The 21,579-nt window shown below is 44.6% G+C and overlaps 1 protein-coding gene across 1 annotated transcript in view; it reads left to right on the top strand.

Annotated features, from left to right (window-relative positions):
- nsrp1 (nuclear speckle splicing regulatory protein 1) overlaps positions 1–18,408 on the top strand; it is a 40,040-nt gene extending 21,632 nt beyond the window's left edge. Inside the window, exons 3-7 of the mRNA XM_033046281.1 lie at positions 8,418–8,474; positions 11,009–11,137; positions 11,421–11,628; positions 12,447–12,558; positions 17,215–18,408. Coding sequence (XP_032902172.1) covers positions 8,418–8,474; positions 11,009–11,137; positions 11,421–11,628; positions 12,447–12,558; positions 17,215–18,280 — 1,572 coding nt within the window. The 3' untranslated portion in view covers positions 18,281–18,408. The remainder of the gene's footprint in view (positions 1–8,417; positions 8,475–11,008; positions 11,138–11,420; positions 11,629–12,446; positions 12,559–17,214) is intronic.
- Positions 18,409–21,579: the final 3,171 nt, after the last annotated feature.

Raw genomic sequence — 21,579 nt, 5'->3', positions numbered from 1 at the left:
GCAAGTGAGATTCTGATTGCTAAGTATTGTCCATTCAAAATAAACCTCAGGCAATATTCCTTGGAGAACTCAAATTGATAACTTCAAGTAATAATTGTTAATGAAAATTCTTGATTAGTATGGGTGTCAGTGGTTATGGGGAGAAGGCAGGAGAATGGGGTTAGGTAGGAGAGATAGATCAACGATGATTGAATGGCGGGGTAGACTTGATAAGGTTGTAAGTGATAGGAGCAGAATTGGGCCATTTGGCCCAATTCTGCTCCTATCACTTACAACCTTATCACTTATGAGGTAATAAGGAATTTCAAGTTCAAGTTACATTTATTGTCACATGCACCAATTGGTACAGTCTTGTTCCAAAACTGATAATCCTTCTTGAACTTGTTCAGTGGCACTTTATTGTCGCATGTAGTTACGTACAGTGAAATTCTTTTTTTGCATACAGTTCAGTAAAACTCTTGCTATACGTGGGCACACTCATACCTGGGTATACAAGAGTGTCGGAATAGTAGATGACACTGAGGCAGTACTCGAGAGTCGCCATGTTTCCATTTTATCATTTTCAAGTCCTAAAGTTGTTAAGAAATGTCTTGACTTGGCCATGAAGGCCCGTTGTCCTGGCGACGGCACTGGGTGGGAGTTGCAGGGGTCGGCCTGGCCTGGCGAAGTTGTTGGCGTCCTCCACACGACCCAGATGGCGACAATGTGTGCTCGTCACAGAAGCAGATCTACAAACTCCTATAACAATCACTCCACACTCTTTAAATCTCCATTCCACACAGGGACATTTCTGCTGGCTTTACCTTGCACTAAATGTTATTCCCTTATCATGTATCTATACGCTGTAAATGGATCGATTGTAATCATGTATTGTCTTTCCACTGACTGGATAGCACGCAACAAAAGCTTCTCACTGTACCTCGGTACACGTGACAATAAACTAAACTAAACTCAAACACCGCCCCGTGCCGCTGCAGGCCGCGTCCGATCTGCACAGTCTGCCTCTTGGAGCAGCGCCCGGTCTAATGGAGCTCCAGGCTGCTGCAGGGCCTCCAGTGGCTCCATCCGGACACCTGGACCCATAAATGTGCTGTCCCTCACCTCCCGCAGTCACCGCTGCAACTGCATGTATTCAAGAGTGAGTTAGATTTAGCTCTTTGGGCTAACGGAATCAAGTGATATGGGGAGAAAGCAGGAACGAGGTACTGATTCTGGATGATCAGCCATGATCATATTGAATGGCAGTGCTGGCTCGAAGGGCCGATTGGCCTACTCCTCCACCTATTTTCTATGTTTCTGTGTTACATCAATGGCACCTCCTGTACCTTCATTGGTACATGTGAAAATAAACTGACCTTGAACCCTCAAAGTATCTCGGAGGGTGCAGGAGATGAGATCCCAGCCAACTCACCAACACCGTTCCCCATTTGTATCCGCCATCACCTTCTCAAATCATGTTCAATCGTGTTCAGGTGTGTTTATGAAAGTTCCCGCTCCCTTTGCCCATTGATTCCCTAAAAGCATCCATGCTTATTTTCCAAGACATTCGTGAGATTGAGGTGATCTTTTGAAAAATGCCTACAATATATTTACATTGGTTAAATAACAGCAAGAAGGTCACAAATTCACAAGTTATAGGAGTAGAATTAGGCCATTCGGCCCATCAAGTCTACTGTGCCATTCATTCCTGGCTGATCTCTGCCTCCTAATCCCATTTTCCTGCCTTCTCCCCGTAACCCTTGACACCCGTTCTAATTAAGAATCTGTCTCTGCCTTCTTCCTGCATATGGCGTGCACAGCCTAAAGTTGTAGGACAACTTGTTCTATTTGATCTAATTTGATTGTGCACGCCAGGTTGATTGCATTCGTCGAAACGGGGCAGACCACGTGAAGGTTGCAATCTCCCACCCCTCTGCCTTAAAAATATCCACTGACTTGGCCTCCACAGATCTCTGTGGCAATGAGTTCCACAGATTAACTACCTTCTGACTAAAGAAGTTCCTCCTCACCTCCTTTCTAAAAGAGTACCCTTTAATTCTGAGGCTATGACCTATGGTCCTGGACTCCCACCAGTGGAAACATTCTCTCCACATCCACATTATCTGTGCCTTTCATTATTCTGTCATTCCCAAGGGTCATTCCCTCTGACATCCTTCATCTGTTGTGTTTTTTAGAAAGATCTTTCAAAGATTCCATTTTAGTCTAGGATTCCTTCAATAAAATATTCAAAGACTTTCATCTGTTTTTGGGAATGCAATCGAAAGTCCTGATGCATAGCTTAATTTCCACATAATGGGCCTGAAATTTATTTACAAGATTGAATCTATTTCCTCCTGACCTAATCTCGCAAAATAACTCACAATTATATTTGAGTCACGAGAAAATGCAGATGCTGGAATCTTGAGCAAAACACAAATTCCTGGAGGAATTCGGCAGTGTCAGGCAGCATCTTTGGAGGAAGTATACAGACGACGTTTTGGAACGGGAACTCTTCTTCAGACTTGAACTTCCCCTTGAGTCTGACGAAGGGTCACAACCCAAAACATCGGCTGTCTCTTATCTCCACAGATACTGCGTGACCCGCTGAGTTCCCCCAGCACTTTGTTTTCTCAAATTATACTCCACGTTTAGCATCTCTATTAAAGAAACAACGGTGGCGCAGCGGTGGAGTTGCTGCCTCACAGCGCCAGGAACCCGGGTTCGGTCCTGACTACAGGTGCTGACTGTACGGAGTTTGCACGTTCTCCCTGTGACCGTGTGGGTTTTCTACGGGTGCTCTGGTTTCCTCCCACATCCCAAAGACGTGCAGGTTTGTAGGTTAATTGTTCTTAGTATGTAGGGAGTGGATGAGAAAGTTAGGATAACAGAACTAGTTAACTAGTGATTGAACGGCATCGACTCAGTGGGCCGAAGGACCTGTTTCTACTCTGCATCTCTCAACTAAACTAATTATATCCCAGACCTTAATTTCTCAAGTATACTTAATAAGTTCTAAGAGTAGAATTAGGCCATTCGCCCCATCGAGTCTACTTTGTCTTCAATCATGGTTGATCTATCTTTCCCCCTTAACTGCATTCTCCTGCCTTCTCTCCATAACCCCTGACACCCCTACTAATCAAGAATTAATCTATGCCTCAAAAATATCCACTGACTTGGCCTCCACAGCCTTCTGTGGCAATGAATTCCAAGATTCACCACCCTCTGACTAAATAAATTCCTGCTCATCTCCTTCCTAAAGGTACGTCCTTTTATTCTGATGGCCTCTGGTCCTAGACTCACCCACCAGTGGGAACATCAACATCACGTCTACTTTAAAGCTTTAATTGGATTTGTTTTGTTATGGATTAAAACGAGTACCTAACACCCCTGAGAAAATGAAAATGCTGGCAAAAAAAAGCTCCAAAGAAGTAAATAGACAATTTAAATATATCTGAAAAGAACTAACCATTTTATATATTGTTCTATTTTCCAAGTTCCAAGTACTTTTCATTTCCTGGCATTTTATGCTAATACAGCGCGTATTGTACCAATGTGTAAGGTTGTCGTGATGGTTGGTTAAAATACAGAAATCTTTCATAAAAGGTAGTCACAGTAAAAGATGTTGGTTATCTTAAAGTAGGGGAGGACTGACGTCAGAAGCATGAAGCAAGTATTTACTATGGTAACATTTTAATGTAATAATACGTACTTATGGAACAAGATTTTTAGTTTAGAGATACAGCGCGGAAAGAGGCCCATCAGCCCACCGAGTCTGCGCCAACCAGCGATCCCTGCACATTAACACTATCCTACACACACTAGGGACAATTTACAATTTTACCAAGCCAAGTAACCTGCAAACCTGTACGACTTTGGAATGTGGGAAGTAAACCGGATCTCCCAGAGAAAACCCACGCAGGTCACGGGGAGAACGTACAAACTCTGTACAAACAACATCTGTAATCAGGATCGAACCCGAGTCTCTAGCAGCAACCCCACTGTCACGCCACCAAACCGCCCGCGAGATGTTCTCTTTGCAAGTTGAATCTTGCATTTTAAAAAAACTTTCCAACTATTTGAACAACAAGCTAATAATTTGTATATCAGTTTAATAAGAAAACTGCCTTCTATTGTAATGGTGACAGCTGCAGCTCTAAGTTCCCAAAATCCAATAAAATACTGCCTCTGGTTTGATGCTATCTTGAGAAGATAAGATATGTTCTTCAGACACAAAAAAACTTAATTGGTTTTGTAATAAATGGCGAGTGATATAGATAAGTAAATTCAGGGAAGGGAATTTCATTTCCTGTGAAAACTGATGTCTTTCTGTGTCACTTGATATTCAAAGCAGTCCCACACTGTTGCACAATTTTTACTATGCACTTATTTATGTTTATCATCCATATTTTGTGAGAGGAAATGAAACGGGAGACAAGATGAGGTCGTTTTGGTGTAAAGTTTAGAAAACCAGAAATTAAACTTGCATAAACTTAGTACGCACTTGACAACGGTGATGGTACTGGATTCTGCTTATATTCAACGTTAGTTTGCGGCTTAGAAGGGGTGAAATTCATAAAATACACTTGCATGGTTTTTTAAAGCGGTTTGTATAGGGTCCTGTAGATACAAGGAACTGCAGATGCTGGTTTACAGGGAAGGGCTGTACTCAACCTTATCTGCCTCACAGTACCAGAGACCTGGGTTCGATCCTGACCTTGATGCTGTCTGTGTGGTTTGCACATTCTCCCTGTGACCACGTGGGTTTCCTCTGGGTCCTCTGGTTTCCTCCCACATCCCAAAGACGTGCAGGTTTGTTCGTTAATATGTCTGTAAATTGACCCGCGTGAGTAGGGAATAGATGAGAAAGTGGAATAACATAGAACTAGTGTGAATGGGTGATCGATGGTGGGTGGACCGAATGGCCTGTTGCCATGCTGTATCTCTAAACTAAACACGTTGTTACGTGGGGCCACAACCTATCGTTCAACGTCGACACGACCGAGAAACATGATTGACTTCAGAAAGAGGAATTTGGGAGAGCACGTGGCAGATTTCATTGGCGGGCTGGTGACGGAGAGAATTAGCAGCCTCAGAATCCTCAGCATTGACCTCTTGACTGATGTCCTGGACGCATCATGTAGGTATAATAATGAAGAAGGTGCATCGGTGCCTCTGCTCTCTTGGAAATCTTACAAGATTTGGTATGTCGTTAAATACTTAACAATCTCTCCCTTAATGTCAGCAAGACAGAGAAGAAGGTAATTGACTCCAGGAAATGAGGTGGTGTACAGATCCCAGTCAGCTGCTTATTTTTAAGGCTGAGATAGATAGATTCTTGATTAGTACAGGTGTCGGGAGATATGGGGCGAAGGCAGGAGAATGGGGTTAAGAGGGAAAGTTTGAATAGAGGAGGAGACTTGATGGGCCGATTGGCCTAATTCTGCTCCTATCACTTATGAACATAAACATCAACAGTGCCAGTGGAGATGGAGGGGACCCTCCGGTTCCTGGGTATAAATCTCACCGAAGATTTGTCCTGGACCAAACACAATGAAGCTACGGGCAAGAAAGAGGAAGAAGCTGGAGCTGAAACATAAGCAGAACAACATGAGGCATGAAGAGCATTCGTTACAGGCTACATGTGACCAGTGGTCTGGGGAGGCAAAGCAATCAGGACTGTGCCAATGGGCTAAACCTGTTCATTAACAGACTTGATGGAGGAGGGAAATTGGTCGGCCAACAGTTATAAAACACAACAATATACATGAAACATGAAATTAAAGTAACCTAATGGAGCTATAAAATGATGAGTAGATCGTCTTTTTGTTGAGGCAGGGGAAACCTTTTCTAGCTTCACTCTCCCAAACTTGATCAGACTGAAGCAGGAACCCGACTCAAAGTCGCCTGACCCCTCCCCACTCGGCAAAGAAAGCCAAGCCAAGATTCTAATCTTTCAACGTAATAAAAAGGAACTGCGGATGCTGGTTTATACCAAAAAATGCACAAAGTGTTGGAGTACCTCAGCGGGTCAGGCAGCATCTCTGGAGAAAATTGGTGACATTTCAGGTTGGGACCTTTCTTCAAAACGTCTAACTTTCATATTGGTAGGATTGGATGTTGTGGTATTTATCAAAATGTATATCTGTGTCATTATCTTTTGGCTGCCATCATTTAATGGACTACATAAACTCTTCAAACAAGTTTGTTTATGAGATCCCCAAACCGGGAAACAAGAACGTTGCTATTTCTGTCTTTTTGCGTGAACAATCCTGTTACTAAAATGTTTGGGTAGAGATGTTATCTTCCCCTCTATTACATTATGAGACCAAATTATTACAGAACTTGAATGGTTTAATTAAATCCTGAACCAGGATTGAAATTTAGCTAATCCCATTTTAATAACTACGCAGGCACAGTGACCCCATACCCAAAATAACAGCTTGATTTAGATATTCCTTTCATTAAAACATTTAATCTAGGTGGCGTAGCGGTAGAGCTGCTACCTTATAGATGCAGAGACCTGGGTTCGATCCTGACTACGGGTGCTTGTCTGTATAGTCTCCTCGTGACCTGCGTGGGTTTTCCACCCACACTCCCTAGATGTACAAATTTGTAGGTAAAATTGTAAATTGTCCCTAGAGTGTAGGACAGTGCAAGTGTGCAGGGATCGCTGGTCGGCGTGGATTCGGTGGGCCGACGGACGGGCCTGTTTCCGTGCTGTATCTCTCAACTAAACTAAGATTGTCCAGTGAAGTGTTTTTGAAGTGTACACACAGCAATATGTTGGTTTAGAATGTCCTGAATATTTTTATATCTACACTATGGAGATTGTCCTCTTTGCGATGGATAGACTTGAAAGAACTGAATTTGTTTTGTTGAAAAAACTGAAAACCATTTTCTAATATTGCATATTTTATTAAAAATGCAGTATTTGGTTTAAGAGTCTTGCTTGCAATGCCTAACCTAAGCCTGAAACTGGATTCTCATTACTCTTACATTGGACTAGATATAGTGCCTTAATTAGTGCATGGATGCTAAATATAACCGTGCACAGCTTTGACTTTTAACATTGCGTTCATTTATTCCAACAATTTCATTTTCTAGATATTTTTTAGTACGCAACTGTATCTAGACCTGAGTTTCTAAATATAATTAATCTTGTAACTCATTTAAAATTCTAACGGATATTTAAGTCTCCATTGAGTGTTTAGTTTAGAGATCCAGCGTGGAAACTGACCCACCGAGTCCGTGCCGACCACCGATCCCCGTACACTAACACTATCCCACACATGATAGATCAGCCATGAGTGAATGGCGGAGTACACTTGATGGGCTGAATGGCCGAATCCCGCTCCTGAATTTATGAACACTCAGGACATTTTACAATTTACCAAAGCCAATTAACATACAAACCTGAAGATAGCCGCAAAATGCTGGAATAACTCAGCAGGACATGTAGCATCCCTGGAGAGAAGGAATGGGTGAGGTTTTGGGTCTGGACCCTTCTTCAGACTGATATTAGACCTACAAGCCTATACGTCTTCGGATTGTGGGAGGAAACAGGAGCACATGGGGAAAACCCACACGGTCATGGGGACAACGTGCAAACTCCGTACAGACAGCACCCGTAGTAGTAAATCTCTTAATCTCTTTTAATGGAAGCATTGGTCCATTTATTCCAACAATTGCATTTTCTCGATAAATTTTCTAGTGCACAACTGTACCTAGACCTGAGCTTCTAAATCTTGTAACTTAATTAAAATTCTATCTTGAATATTTAAGTTTCAATCGGTTGTTGTGATACTGCATTTTTTTAAAGGTATAAATGTTTCACAATGTGGCAAATACTTTGATTAAAAATGGGAAAATAAATTCCTTTTAGTGAATATATTCATATTTAGTGCTTGGAATCTAAGCATTATAATCACTTCATAGCCTCACAAGTGGGTGATCTTTACAGACAATCTTAATTTTCAACTGGCATAGTGGTTCAGCTGCTAGAGCTGCTGCCTCACTATGGCAAAGACACAGGTTTGATCCTGACCTTAGGTACTATCTGTGTGGAGTCTGCACGCTCACCCTGTTATCACCTGGGTTTCCACCATGAGCTCCGTACGGTTTCCTCCCACATCCCAAATACGTGCGGGGGTTTGTAGGTTAATTGGCCTCAGTAAATTGCCCCTAGTGTGCAGGGAATGGATGAGAAAATAGAATAACGTATTAACTAGTATTAACTAGTTGGTGGTTGGTGCGGACTCGGTTGATAATTGTACAATTTTCACATGCTCGGTGTTTCTGCTTTAGTGCAATGGTTAAAAATGTGAAAAAGTCGTGCATGTTCCCACTTTTCTGTGTCCAGTTTAAAATATTAAACGATTAATTACAAGACATAAGACCAAGTTTTGAGTTTATTCAGCATATTTATTTTCTCCTTTCAGACGTCGGTCAATGAGAACCTTCAGAAGGAGTCACTGAAGAAGTCGATGATGAAGCAGGTATAACATCATATTACTTTTATCAGTGTAACATTCATACTTGAAACAACCCGTTTAAATAGTACAGCACTGCGGTATGACTGGTGTAAAATCAGTATTAAAGTTTAATTATCGTGCAAGATCCTATATAACAGGTCTCCAAAACTGTGAACATAGAACTGTGCAGTACAGTGTGCAGTGAAAAGCTGTGTTATACAGTCAAAGAAAAGTCTGTCCATGATTACAATCAAGCCGTCCGTTCACAGTGTAGAGATAGAGGACAAAGGAACAACATTTAGTGCAAGACAAAGCCCAATTAAAGATAGTTCTAATATCTCCAATGAGGTCGATGGTATGTCAGGACCACACTTTAGCTGGGGAGAGGACAGTTCAGTTCCCTGAATCTGGAGGTGTGCGTTTTCACACCTCTGTACCTCTTGCCTGATGGGAGAGGGGAGAAGAGGGAGTGACCGGGGTGAGACTGGTCCTTGATGATGCTGCTGGCCTTGCCGAGGCAGCTTGTGTTGTAGATGAAGTCAATGGCAGGGAGGTTGGTTTGTGTGATGGTCTGGGCAATCTTGGGATCTTGGCAATTTCTTGGGATCCCAAACCATGCTGTGATGCATCCCGATAAAATGCTTTCCACGGCACACCTGTAGTTGGTGAGGGTTGTTGGGGACATGCTGAACTCCCTAAGCCTTCTAAGGAAGTAGTAAAGTTGGAATGTTTTTGGGCCACAGCTTTGATGTGCCTGGACCAGGACAAATTGCTGGTGATATTTATTCATAAGACCGTGAAAGCTTTCGACTATCGGCGCCATCAATGTTTACTGGGGTATGTGTACAGCTCTGTTTCCTGAAGTCAATCACAATCTCCTTTGCCTTGCTGTCGTTGAGAGGGAGGTTGTTGGCTTGGCGCAAAGTGGTCCTTCTGCAGTTGTACAGGGCCCTAATGAGACCACACCTGGAGTATTGTGTGCACTTTTGGTCCCTTAATTTGATGAAGGGCATTCTTGCTATTGAGGGAGTGCAGTGTAGGTTTACAAGATTAATTCCCAGGATGGTGGGACTGTCATATGCTGAGAGAATGGAGTGACTGGGCTTGTATACTCTGGAGTTTAGAAGGATGAGAGGGCATCTTATTGAAACATGTAAGATTATTAAGGGTTTGGATACGCTAGAGGCAGGAAACATGTTCCCGATGTTGGGGGAGTCCAGAACCAGGGGCCACAGTTTAAGAATAAGGGGTAAGCTATTTAGAATGGAGAGGAGGAAACACTTTTTCACACAGAGAGTTGTGAGTATGTGGAATTCCCTGCCTCAGAGGGCGGTGGAGGCCGGTTCTCTTGATACTTTCAAGAGAGAGCTTGATAGGGCTCTTAAAGATAGCAGAGTCAGGGGATATGGGGAGTAGGAAGGAACGGGGTACTGATTGTGGATGATCAGCCATGATCACATTGAATGGCGGTGCTGGCTCGAAGGGCCGAATGGCCTACTCCTGCACCTATTGCCAGGGTAGGAGGTTCTGGTACTCTGTCTTGTCATTATTGGGTATCTGGCCCACTACGGCGGTGTCTTCTGCAAACTTGTAAATGGAGTTGGATTGGTATTTGGCTACACAGACGTGGGTGTACAAGAAGTGAAGAAGGCCGCTGCGAACACATCCATGCAGAGCACCAGTGTAGAGGATTATTGTAGAGGATGATTTGTCTCCTATCCTCACTGATTGTGGCCTGTTGGTCAAGAAGTCAAGGATCCATTTGAGGAGGGGAATGCAGACTCCAAGTTCCATAAGTTTGGAGGTGAACTTGGTTGGGATAATGGTATTGAAAGCAGAGCTGTAGGCGAGTAGTTGAGGTGCATTTTGTATTATGGTACTTGTACAGCCACAGATGGAGTCTCCCACTAGTGGAAACATCCTCTCCACATCCACTCTCTCCAGGCCTTTCACTATTCGGTTAGGTTTCAATGAGGTTCTCCTTTCATCCTTCTGAACCTCGGCATGCAGAGGCCCAGTGCTGTCAAACGCTCATCGTATGTTAACCCAATTGTCCCCGGGATCATTCTCGTAAACGTCCTCTGGACCCGCTCCAGGACCAGCACATCCTTCCTCTGATGCGGGGCCCAAAACTGCTCACGATACTCCAAATGTGGCCTGACCAGTGCCTTATAGGACCTCGGCATTGCACCCCCTGTTTTGTATTCTACCCCTCTTGACATAAATGCTAGAATTGTGTTTGCCTTCCTTACTACCCATTCAACTTGCAAATTAACCTTTTGGGAATCCTGCACCAGCAACACCCAATTCCCTTTGCACCACATGTGTACCGAGGTACAGTGAAAAGCTTTTTTTGTTGTGTGCTATCCAGTCAGCAGAAAGATTATACATGGTTAGTTGGCATGGGAAAGGCTATTGTATCCTGCCAATACCTTGGATATTTTTCCATATTTGTGGTGTTTTCTAAATACTTATAGCATTGATGTGAATTTTTTTTTTTTCCTCACTTGATGAATTCCAGTTCAAGTGCTTGATCAGTATCTCTCTTTTGTAAATAGACTAAATTGGAAATGCAAAAAGCACTGGCAGAAGACGCCACGGTCTACGAGTATGACAGCGTTTATGATGAACTTCAGCAAAAGAGGCTGGAAAGTAACACAAAATCACTGCCTGGTTCAAACAAACAGGTAGATGTACTAATTGTCAAGTTATTCTCAAATTGCACTGCTGAAGTATTCTCATGGAAGAAATTTCATTGCCTTTTTTTTTGCTGAAGTATTTTGAGAAATTCCTTGTGTCCGTGGAGGAAGTTGGATAAATTGTGAATATTCCCACTGTGTGAATCACCGGCGGCTGGCTCTGGGCAATTTGCTATTGCCACCCTCCAGCAGACATTTTATGTTTAACAATGTATTTTATGTGAAAACAATCTCACTGTTTTTCCCAATTCCCACCAACCCCCCAACCAAGTCCAAGTACATAGAGAACCTGATGAAAGCGGTGGGCGAGCGAAACAAGGAGCAAGATCGAAGGACGGAGCGCAAAATCCAAAAGGAACGAGAGGCTGAGGGAGAGAAGTACGTGGACAAAGACGCATTTGTCACGTCCACTTATAAAAAGAAGCTCCAGGAAAGGGCTGAAGAGAAAGAGCAAGAACGCAGAGCAGCAGAGATGGAGGGTGAGTTATCGTGTCTGCATGGGTCTGTCTGTCTGTCCGCATGCGTGTCTTTGCGTATGTTCCTGTATGCGGGTGTCTGTGTGCGTGAGTGTATGTACATGTGTGTGATCTCTGTCTCATCATTAGTAAAATGGGTAAATTTTGGTGAACACGCTGCTGTCCGACTTCAGAGTTTTGCTTCACATGAGAAACTGGCTTCAAATTGTGGCTGCAGGTTCTGTCTTAATGTTCACTGCTCCAAAGGGAATACATTTATTTTCTTCCCAGAATTGTCATGGCAGTAGTGAGTGAAAGAGTAAGTATCCAGGGATGTCCTGTGAGTTTATTAAAGCCATTCCACCTTTTTTCTTGGTTTTTGCAATCATTGTGTCAAAATGATGACTTCTCATCCATTTCTGTAACGGGAGTGAACTGCTTGCAGTACAGCAAGATGCAGGATTCTGCAGAATATACATTTCCAAGTAAAAAAAGCTGGAAGAGGTTGTGTTCCTTGAGCATGTAGCGACACAGTGGCACAGTCAATCCTGACCTTGGTTACTGCCTGTGTGGAGTTTGCATGTTCTCCCTGTGACTGCTTGGGTTTTCTCCGGGTGCTCCAGTTTCCCCCCACATCCCGAAGAACGTGCAGGGTTGGAGGTTAAATGGCTCGATGTAAATTGCCCCTAATGTATGGGGAGTGGATGAGACAGTGGGAAACCGTTGAACCAGTGTGAACGGGTGATCGATGGTCAACGTGGACTCGGTGGGCCGAAGGGCCTGTTTCCATGCTGTAACATTTATTAAATATATTTAAACGTTTTTGTGTTGGTTTTTGTCAGCCTCTTTGGACGTGACTAAACAGAAAGATCTGAGTGGTTTCTACCGGCACTTCTTGAATCAACAAGTGGGTGAAGAGGTTATTCCCGAGTGCAGCATCCGTGCAATCAAAGGGTAAGATGCATCACTGCATTGGTTCTGCATGTGGCAAACCTGATCTTCTAGGGTGGCACGGTGGCGTAGCGGTAGGGCTGTTGCCTCACAGCGCCAGAGACCCGGGTTTGATCCCGACCACGGGTGCTGTCTGTATGGAGTTTGCACGTTCTACCCGTGACCTGCGTGAGCTTTCTCTGGTATGTTTCTCTTTGCACTACCTGTTGTACTTGTGGCTGGATTGTGCTCAAGTACAGTATGATTTAATTTGACTGGATAGCATGCAAACATGAGCTAACGTCATAAGGAATAGGAGCAGAATTAGGCCATTCGGCCCATCAAGTCTACTCCGCCAATAAATCATGGCTGATCTATCTCTCCCTCCTAACCCCATTCTCCTGCCTTCCCCCCCATAACCCCAGACACCCGTACTAATCAAGAATCGTATCTATCTCTGCCTTAAAAATATCCACTGACTTGGCCTCAACAGCCTTCTGTGGCAAATAATTCCACAGATTCACCACACTCTGACGAAAGAACTTTCTCCTCATCTCCTTCCTAAAAGAACGTTCTTTAATTCTGAGGCTGTCACCTCTAGTCCTAGACTCTCGCACTAGTGGAAACACCCCTCCACATCCACTCTATCCAAGTCTTTCACTATTCTGTACGTTTCTATTCGGTCCCCCCCCCCCCCCCCTCATTATTCTAAACCCCAGTGAGTAAAGGCCCAATGCTGACAAACACTCATCATTGGTTAACCTACTCATTCCTGGGATCATTCTCATAAACCTCCTCTGGACCCTCTCCAGAGCCAGCACATCCTTCCTCAGATATGGTGCCCAAAATGCTGGCACTCTGGTACCCATGCCAATAGTGCACCAATGACATGGGTAGAAAGGGGCGGATTACACACCTGGGTCTGTTGTTCCCAGCTGCTGCTGATGGCATCTTGCAGATTGTGGAGTCCTTGGTTGTGTTCGTGATTAAAATGGAGGGGACATCCCATGATCCTGTCGTGGGCTTGGTCAGTCGATGGCTTGGCCTAGCAGAATATTGCTCACACTTTAATTTCCATCTCCCATTCCCACACTGACCTTTCTGTTCTGAGTCTCCTCCACTGTCAGTGAGGCCACACACAAATTGGAGGAACACCATCCCATATTTTGCTTGTGCAGTTTACATCCCATTGATTTCTCTAACTTCAAGCACCCCCTGCATTCCCTCTTTGTCCATCCCTCCCCCACCCAAGTCACATCAGCTTTTGTTCTCACCTCGCTACAGCTAACAATGGCCTATCTCCTTTGTCATTGTTACTTTTTGTGCATACCTTTCATTCACTTCTATATCTCTACATCAACCTCTATATCTCTCGTTTCCCTTTCCCGTGACTTTCCGTCTGAAGAAGGGTCTTCGACCCGAAACATCACCCATTCTTTCTCTCCAGAGAAGCTACCTGTCCCGCTGAGTTACTCTTGCATTTTGTGTCTATCTTCGGTTTAAACCAGCATCTGTAGTTCCTTCCTACACAAGATGCATAACTGTTTTGCAAGTGGCAAACTTGATCTTCAAGTGCTGGAGGCAGATACGATAGTGGTGATTAAGAGACTTTTAGATAGGCACATGGATATGCGGGGAGTGGAGGGATACGGATCACGTGCGGACAGAGGAGATTAGTTTCACCTGACATTATGTTTGGCACAGACACTGGGCTAAAGAACCGGTTTTATGTTCCTTTGTGACGTCACTTCACTTGAATCAGCAAAACCAATGAGTTAATAAATCACGGACGTGCAAAATATAGCAAACCGTTTAATTGGGATTATTTTTGATAATTGCCGCCTGCCAAAAATGAATGCTGCTGATCTTTTCCAACTAAAGATTTGTTTAAAGATATAGCATGGAAACAGGCCCTTTGGCCCACCGAGTCCACGCCGACCTCTTCAGACTCAAGAAGGGTCTTGACCTGAAACGTTACCCATTCCTTTTCTCCAGAGATGCTGCCTGTCCCGCTAGGTTGCTCCAACATTTTGTGTCTATCATCAATTAACTACGGAGTTCCATATAACTTTGCTGATTAGAATATTCCACCACTCTGAGGTTCTTAATTTTAAAGTTAGATTTGGTTAAACAAATATCAACGTTGCAATTATAATGTTGTTTAGGCCAGAGTTTCTGCTTTATGCCTGGTGTCAATTTGCAGCTGAGTTGCAGCAGTCATCTCTGTGATTATACAGGGAGATTTATTTGGATGGTAAACATTTAAATTCTTACCACCTGACCACAGAGTTGGCTGGAATTATGAGAGAAGGGATTTGCATTGGAATGAAATAGACATCCTGGTGTGAGCCTTAGAGTTTTTTATTTGCTGCCTGGCATGTTTAGTTTAGTTTAGAAATACAGCGTGGAGACAGGCCCTTCAGCCCAGCGAGTCCATGCCAACCAGTGATCATCCCATACACAAGTTCTATCCTACACACTGTGGGCAATTAACCCACGAACCTGCATGTCTTTTGAGTGGGAGGAAACCGGAGCACCTGGAGAAAACCCATGCAGTCACAGTGAGAACGTACAAACTCCGTACAGACAGCACCCGTAGCCAGGATGGAACCCGGGTCCCTGGCTATGTGAGGCAGCAACTCTACCACTACGCCACCATGAGACCCTATTTTTATTAGACCAGCTGAGAATCTAAAACTCTTAGTAAACTCTTAGTAACACACAGAACTACTTTTGACGTGATCACTATGATAATGAGGGTTTTGAATAGCAAGTTATTACAGGAGAAAATGATGAATATGAAATAATCTAGATAATTAACATTCAGTCTCGGTCTACTCCACGGCAGACCGAAGGGGGAGGAGTCGTAAAGTTTGACACCCACAGGGAAGAAACTTTCCTGTGACGTTCTGTCCTGCATCTTAATAGATTCAACTGCAGATTGACAGCAGGCTTACATTAGAAACCTGGTATCTTCACGGCAGCCACCTAGAATGTCATGGGTCCCAAATGTCAAGCATGTGCCTGACCAAATGAATTTGGTGTGAATCTGTAGAATTCTCTGCTACAGAGGGCAGTGGAGGCCAATTCACTGGATGTTTTCAAGAGAGTTAGATATAGCTCTTAGGGCTAACGGAATCAAGGGATATGGGGAGAAGGCAGGAACAGGGTACTGATTTTGGATGATCAGCCACGATCACATGGAATGGCGGTGCTGACTCGAAGGGCCGAATGGCCTACTCCTGCACCTATTTTCTATGTTTCGATGAATTTTGTGGTGTATACATGTGTTAGTCCAGAGCAGGATTTGTACCAGATGGTGGGAACATCCTCGACTTTCCACTAATGCCCATTAATGAAACTTAATGTAGTTGCTAGCACTGACATCCCTACTAATGGGAACCTAATCTTCCTTGTTTAATTTAGTGGGATATAAAATAATGATTTCCAAGCATGATCAAGTTTGAGGGCAGAGAGCTAAAACCTGATGCCTTTTACAGAATTAATCTTCCACACCATGAACATGTCATTTGCCAAAAAGGGTGCATTTAAAAACCATCTGTGTAATCTCGCATTTGAAAGTATCTTAGTTTAAAGCCTCGAGCCGCTGGTTTTGTGTCATATTTTCAGTTTGAGTGTGATTCTTGACAGAGAGAAACATAAATTGTTCATCATGCTTAAATCATTTTTAAAATTGGAATATTTCTCAAGATGTCGAGAAAATAATATTTCAATACAATAATATTTTATACAATACAATAATACTTTATTAGCCAAGTACGTTTTGCAACACACGAGGAATTTCATTTGCCAAGTCAGTCATACAAATAAAAACAAAATACAAACCAGGACTTGAAGCCCTGAGCTACAGGGAGAGGTTGGGACAGGCTGGGTCTTTATTCCATGGAACGCAGGAGCATGAGGGGTAATCTTATGGAGGAGTAAAAGATCATGACAGGAATAGATCGGGTAGTCTCTTGCCCAGAGTAGGGGGAAACAAGAACAAGAGGACATAGGTTTAAGGATTTACTAGGAAACTGAGTGGCAATTTGGAAAGATTGTCTTCAAATTTCTTGGTTACTTGATAATGAAAATAAAGCATTTATTAAACAGATTTTTCATCGCACATAATTTTGATAATTCCATATTCACTTCATATTTACAAATGTAATTAACAAATAAGCTTCCACGTTTGTGTAGGAAGGAACGGCAGAAGCTGCTTTAAACCAAAGATAGACATAAAAAGCTGGAGTAACTCAGCCGGACAGGCAGCATCTCTGGAGAGAAGGAATGGGTGACGTTTCTGGTCAAGACCCTTCTTCAGTGATGTGAAGGGGGAGGGAGATGCACAGATAAGGAGTGAAAACAGGACAAAGGGAATGGAAATCAAGGAAACTAGAATAGATCATTGTTGGCTGGGAGAAGGTGACAACAAAGCAAACAGAGATAAAATGTAGTCGACGGCAGCTTCTACTTTTATAGACTTTGCTACAATAGACAATCGGTGCAGGAGTAAGCCATTTGGCCCTTTGAGCCAGCACCGCCATTCAATGTGATCATGGCTGATCTTCCCCAATCTGTACCCCGTTCCTGCCTTCTCCCCATATCCCCTGACTCCACTATCTTTAAGAGCCCTATCTAGCTCTACGAAGAGTTGACATTGTGTATTTTTCTCCTCAGGATAAAAGAAGAACCTGAAGATAATGCCCGTAAAGATCTCGAAGGTTCATCAGGTAACAAACCAGACCAAGACCCAGATGCTGACGCCGGCTTTGACACTGGCAGCGATGATGAAACCAAAGCTAAACACGGCCAGAAGCAAATGCCTTCCAAAGCGAGAAATGATGGCGACAACTCGGACACCAACGAAGACAAAGCCAAAAGTCGTCAATACAGAAGACATGCGGAATCTTCCAGTGATGAAGAGCAAAGTCAACGTGTGGGCCAATCAACCAGAGAGGGCAGAAGCGAGAAAGGCAAGAGCTATTCCAAGACTCATCGAGATGCAGAGAAAAGAAGCAGAAGTGGGGAAAGATCAAGCCATAAGGAGCACAAACGTGTAAAGGAAAAGCACAGAGAAAAAGACCCTTCAAGAAAAGATAGGGACCGAGACAGGTATCAGGACACCAAAGAGAGAAAAATCAAGGAGGAGAAATCGAAAGACCACAACAGTGGCAGGGACGAGAGATCACGGGATTACAGAGAAAGACCTAGAGATGACCAAGCGAGAGATGAAAAGCTCAAAGAACGACAGCGGAGCAAAGTGGAAAAATACCCAATAGGAGATGGGAGAAGAAAGGAAGAAAAGAAGAAGGAGAATGAAGAACCAGAAGAGAGAAACTGTGACCGGGATATCCAGGAAGCGGGAGGGAACACACGTGAGCCAGCTGATCCGAAGCATGGGGGCAGTGAAAGCAAGGAAGATAGTTCCGGGAATGCTTCAGATAAAGAGAAATCCAAGGAACAATGTCACAAGAGGTCCATGTCAGAAGAGAAGGATGAACAAGGGAATGCGGAGCTCAAAGATACCGGGGACGAGGACAAGAGTTTGGATTTGTCGAGTGAGCAAGTATTGAAAGATGACTCAGAGAAGGAGACAAACGGACCTGACCACTCTCAGCAGCTCAGTAAATTTGTCAAACGCAGCAATCAAGAGACTATTACCTCGGCCAAAGAGCGGTATCTCGCAAGGCAGATGAACAGGTCCTCGACAAAAGCATATATCGAACCAGAGGAAAACGACTAGTTTTATTCCAGACTATCTACCCAAAAAAAAAAATTCAGTTTAAGTATATGCACACATAATTGTTTCAAGTTGTTTTGTGGTCTTGTATGGAACACAGTAACCATTAAAAATATCGATTAGCAAACCAATGCTTTGTGAAATTATGTCAATTATCACTTTTAAATCAGCACTCATGCATAAGGATCTGGACATTTCTGGCAAACCACTCACTTTGTTGTTTAGGTTCACGTTTATTATTGTCACGTGTACTGAGGTTAGAAGGTCAGAAGTGATAGGAGCAGAATTAGGCCATTCGGCCCATCAAGTCTAGTTTGCCATTCAATAATGGCTGATCTATCTCTCCCCCCTAACGCCATTCTCCTGCCTTCTCCCCATAACCCCTGACACCCGCACTAATCAAGAATCTATCTATCTCTGCTTTAAAAATATCCGCTGACTTGGCCTCCACAGCCTTCTGCGGCAAAGAATTCCACAGATTCACCACCCTCTGGCAATAGAAATTCTTTCTCATCTCCTTCCTAAAAGAACGTCCTTTAATTCTGAGGCTGTGACCTTTGGTCCTGAACTCTCCCACTAGTGGAAACATCCTCTCGACATCCACTCTATCCAGGCCTTTCACTATTCGGTACGTTTCAATGAGGTCCCCCCTCATTCTTCTAAACTCCAGTGAGACACAGTGAAAATCTTTGTTGTCCAAACAGATAGCTAATACCATACATAAATACAATCAGGCACGGAAATTGGTATAAAAATATGGAGGGGACCGATGGACAGGGGTACACAATTTATTGGTGGCCGCACACGCACGCGCGCGCACACACACACACACACACACACACACACACAGACGCAGACGCACGCACGCACGCACGCACACACACACACACACACACACAGACACAGACACAGACACAGACACACACACACACACACACACACACACACACACACACACACACACACACACACACACACACACACACACACACACACACAGCGCGCGCGTGAGGCTTCGGAGGCTCAATCCAGCTCTAAATGCAGCTCAACTCTGCCTATCTGGCCGGGTTATACTACAGCCCTGCCTGGACTGACGGGACACCAGCACTGCTTCTCCGCGCTGACTGTAAACCTGGGCCATATTTCCCGCAAGCCCAGGCAGGGCTGTAGGTTAACCTGGCGGGACAGGCAGAGTTGAGCTGGGTTTAGCACTGCTTCTCTGCGCTGGCCGTGGGCCTGGGGGCACCGCTCCCATCTGACTCCTGACCTCTCTGGCCACCTGTGGGTGTGGGGGGGGGGGGGGGGGGGGGGGGGGCACTCATGTGGGGACGGGACACGACGGAGAGCCTGGATCGATCCTGGCTGCGGATGAGGCGCAGGTCTGTGCCACGTCTCCCTCCTCCAATCACTGCACTCTATCCTCAGTCCCACCCCCCCCTACTCCTCCCTCCACCAATCATCGCGCTGAATCATCATGTCCCGCCCCCATTGCCTGCTGACCAACGTCTCTCGTCCAATCGGCACCCTCGATCAGCAGTCCCACCCCCACTGTCTCGCGGAAAGTGGAGATTTCACCGGGTTTTAAAATCCAGATTACAAAAACGGGGGGGGGGGGGAATCGTCCCCCTCCTCTCAAAACAGAGGGGGGACCTGGCCCCCCCCCCCCCCTGGATTTCCGCCCCTGAATACAATCAATGTAAACTCGAGTCCAATAGGTAGAGCAGAGGGGAAGATACAGAGTGCAGAATATAGTTCTCAGCATTGTAGCGCATCAGTTCCAGAGACAAAGTCCAATGTCTGCAATGGGGTAGAGGTGAAGAAGGGTCTTAACCTGAAACATCACCCATTCCTTCTCTCCAGAAATGCTTCCTGTCCCGTTGAGTTACTCCAGCTTTTTGAGTCTATCTTTTGGAAAGAATATTATTCCTTGCAGTTGGTATCTATGGCAGATCATCACAAGATAAAGTGCTTGACGTTTATTTCGTTTAGTTTATTGTCATGTGAGCCGAGGTACAGTGAAAAGCTTTTGTTGTTGCTTGTTATCCTGTCAGTGGAAAGACTATACATAATTAGAATCAAGCTGTCCACAGTGTATAGTCACTGAATAAACGGAAGAACAATTGGTGCAGGATAAAGTCTAGTAAACCACCTGACGTTTATTTTTTAACTTTAGTGATCTTTTTGTAATATTAACAATTCAAAACATTGGGAACATAGTTTTCAACTTTTTAGAAGTGCAGGTGTATGGTTACAAAAACATTTGCTAACTTCTGCTCCTTTCTGGCTAAATATCTCCCACTTGCCCATCTCCTACCCCTTGCAGCCCTCCCTCGTGTCTCCTCTCCTGATTTGACCCCCTTTTGTCTCATTTCATGGTGCGAGCGGCATGGTGGAGCAGAGTTAGTTTTGCTGCCTCACAGCATCAGAGATCCCAGTTCGATCCTGACTACGGGAGCTGTCTGTACGGAGTTTGTACGTTCTCTCCACGAACTGCGTGGGTTTTCTCTGAGATCTCTGGTTTCCTTCCACACTCCAAAGACGTACAGGTTTGTAGGTTAATTAGCTTCGGTAAAATTGTAAATGATCCCTAGTGTGTGAAGGATTGTGTTAGTGTGCGGGGATCGCTGGGCCTGTTTCTGTGCTGTATCTCTAAACTAACCCTCTATCCCAGGGGTCATCAAACTACAGCCCCCGGGCTGAATGCGTCCCGTAGTAACCCGAAATCATCCGGCCCGCCGACTTCCTTCATCTCCGGTTCCTCCCGAGGCCACAGCGCCCGGGCGCGGTGACGCAAGGAGGCCTGCGCTGGCGGGCGCAATGGCTGAGCAGCGGCGAGCTCTGCCTGTACTGCATCCTACACAAAGCCGCCGGCACGGCCACGCACCTGAATCTGGGCTTCACTGTCAGGATCGGAGGTAAACAAAAAAAGCTGGAGAAACTCAGCAGGTGAGGCAACATCTATGGAGCGAAGGAATAGGCGACGTTTCTGGTCGAGACCCTTCAGAAGCGGCTGACGCTGCTCTGAGACCAGTCTGAAGAAGGGTCTCGACCTGAAACGTCACCTATCCCTTCGCTCCATAGATGCTGCCAGACCTGCTGAGTTTCTCCAGCTTTTTTGTCTACCTTCGATTTTTCCAGCATCTGTAGTTCTTTCTTAAACACACTGTCGGGATCGGGGTTGTCAATAGGGCGTGGACGAGTGAGTGAGTAGTTGAGCCACCGCTTTCAGGACAGAGCCACGGCAATGGTCCATAGGTACGCCATGTTGATGAGCGCCCGTAACTAGGAGCCAGTGATCCGGG

The sequence above is a fragment of the Amblyraja radiata genome, chromosome 28 (genome assembly GCF_010909765.2).
Source record: "Amblyraja radiata isolate CabotCenter1 chromosome 28, sAmbRad1.1.pri, whole genome shotgun sequence".
Taxonomy (NCBI): domain Eukaryota; kingdom Metazoa; phylum Chordata; class Chondrichthyes; order Rajiformes; family Rajidae; genus Amblyraja; species Amblyraja radiata.
This window is presented reverse-complemented; position numbering and strand designations above follow the sequence as displayed.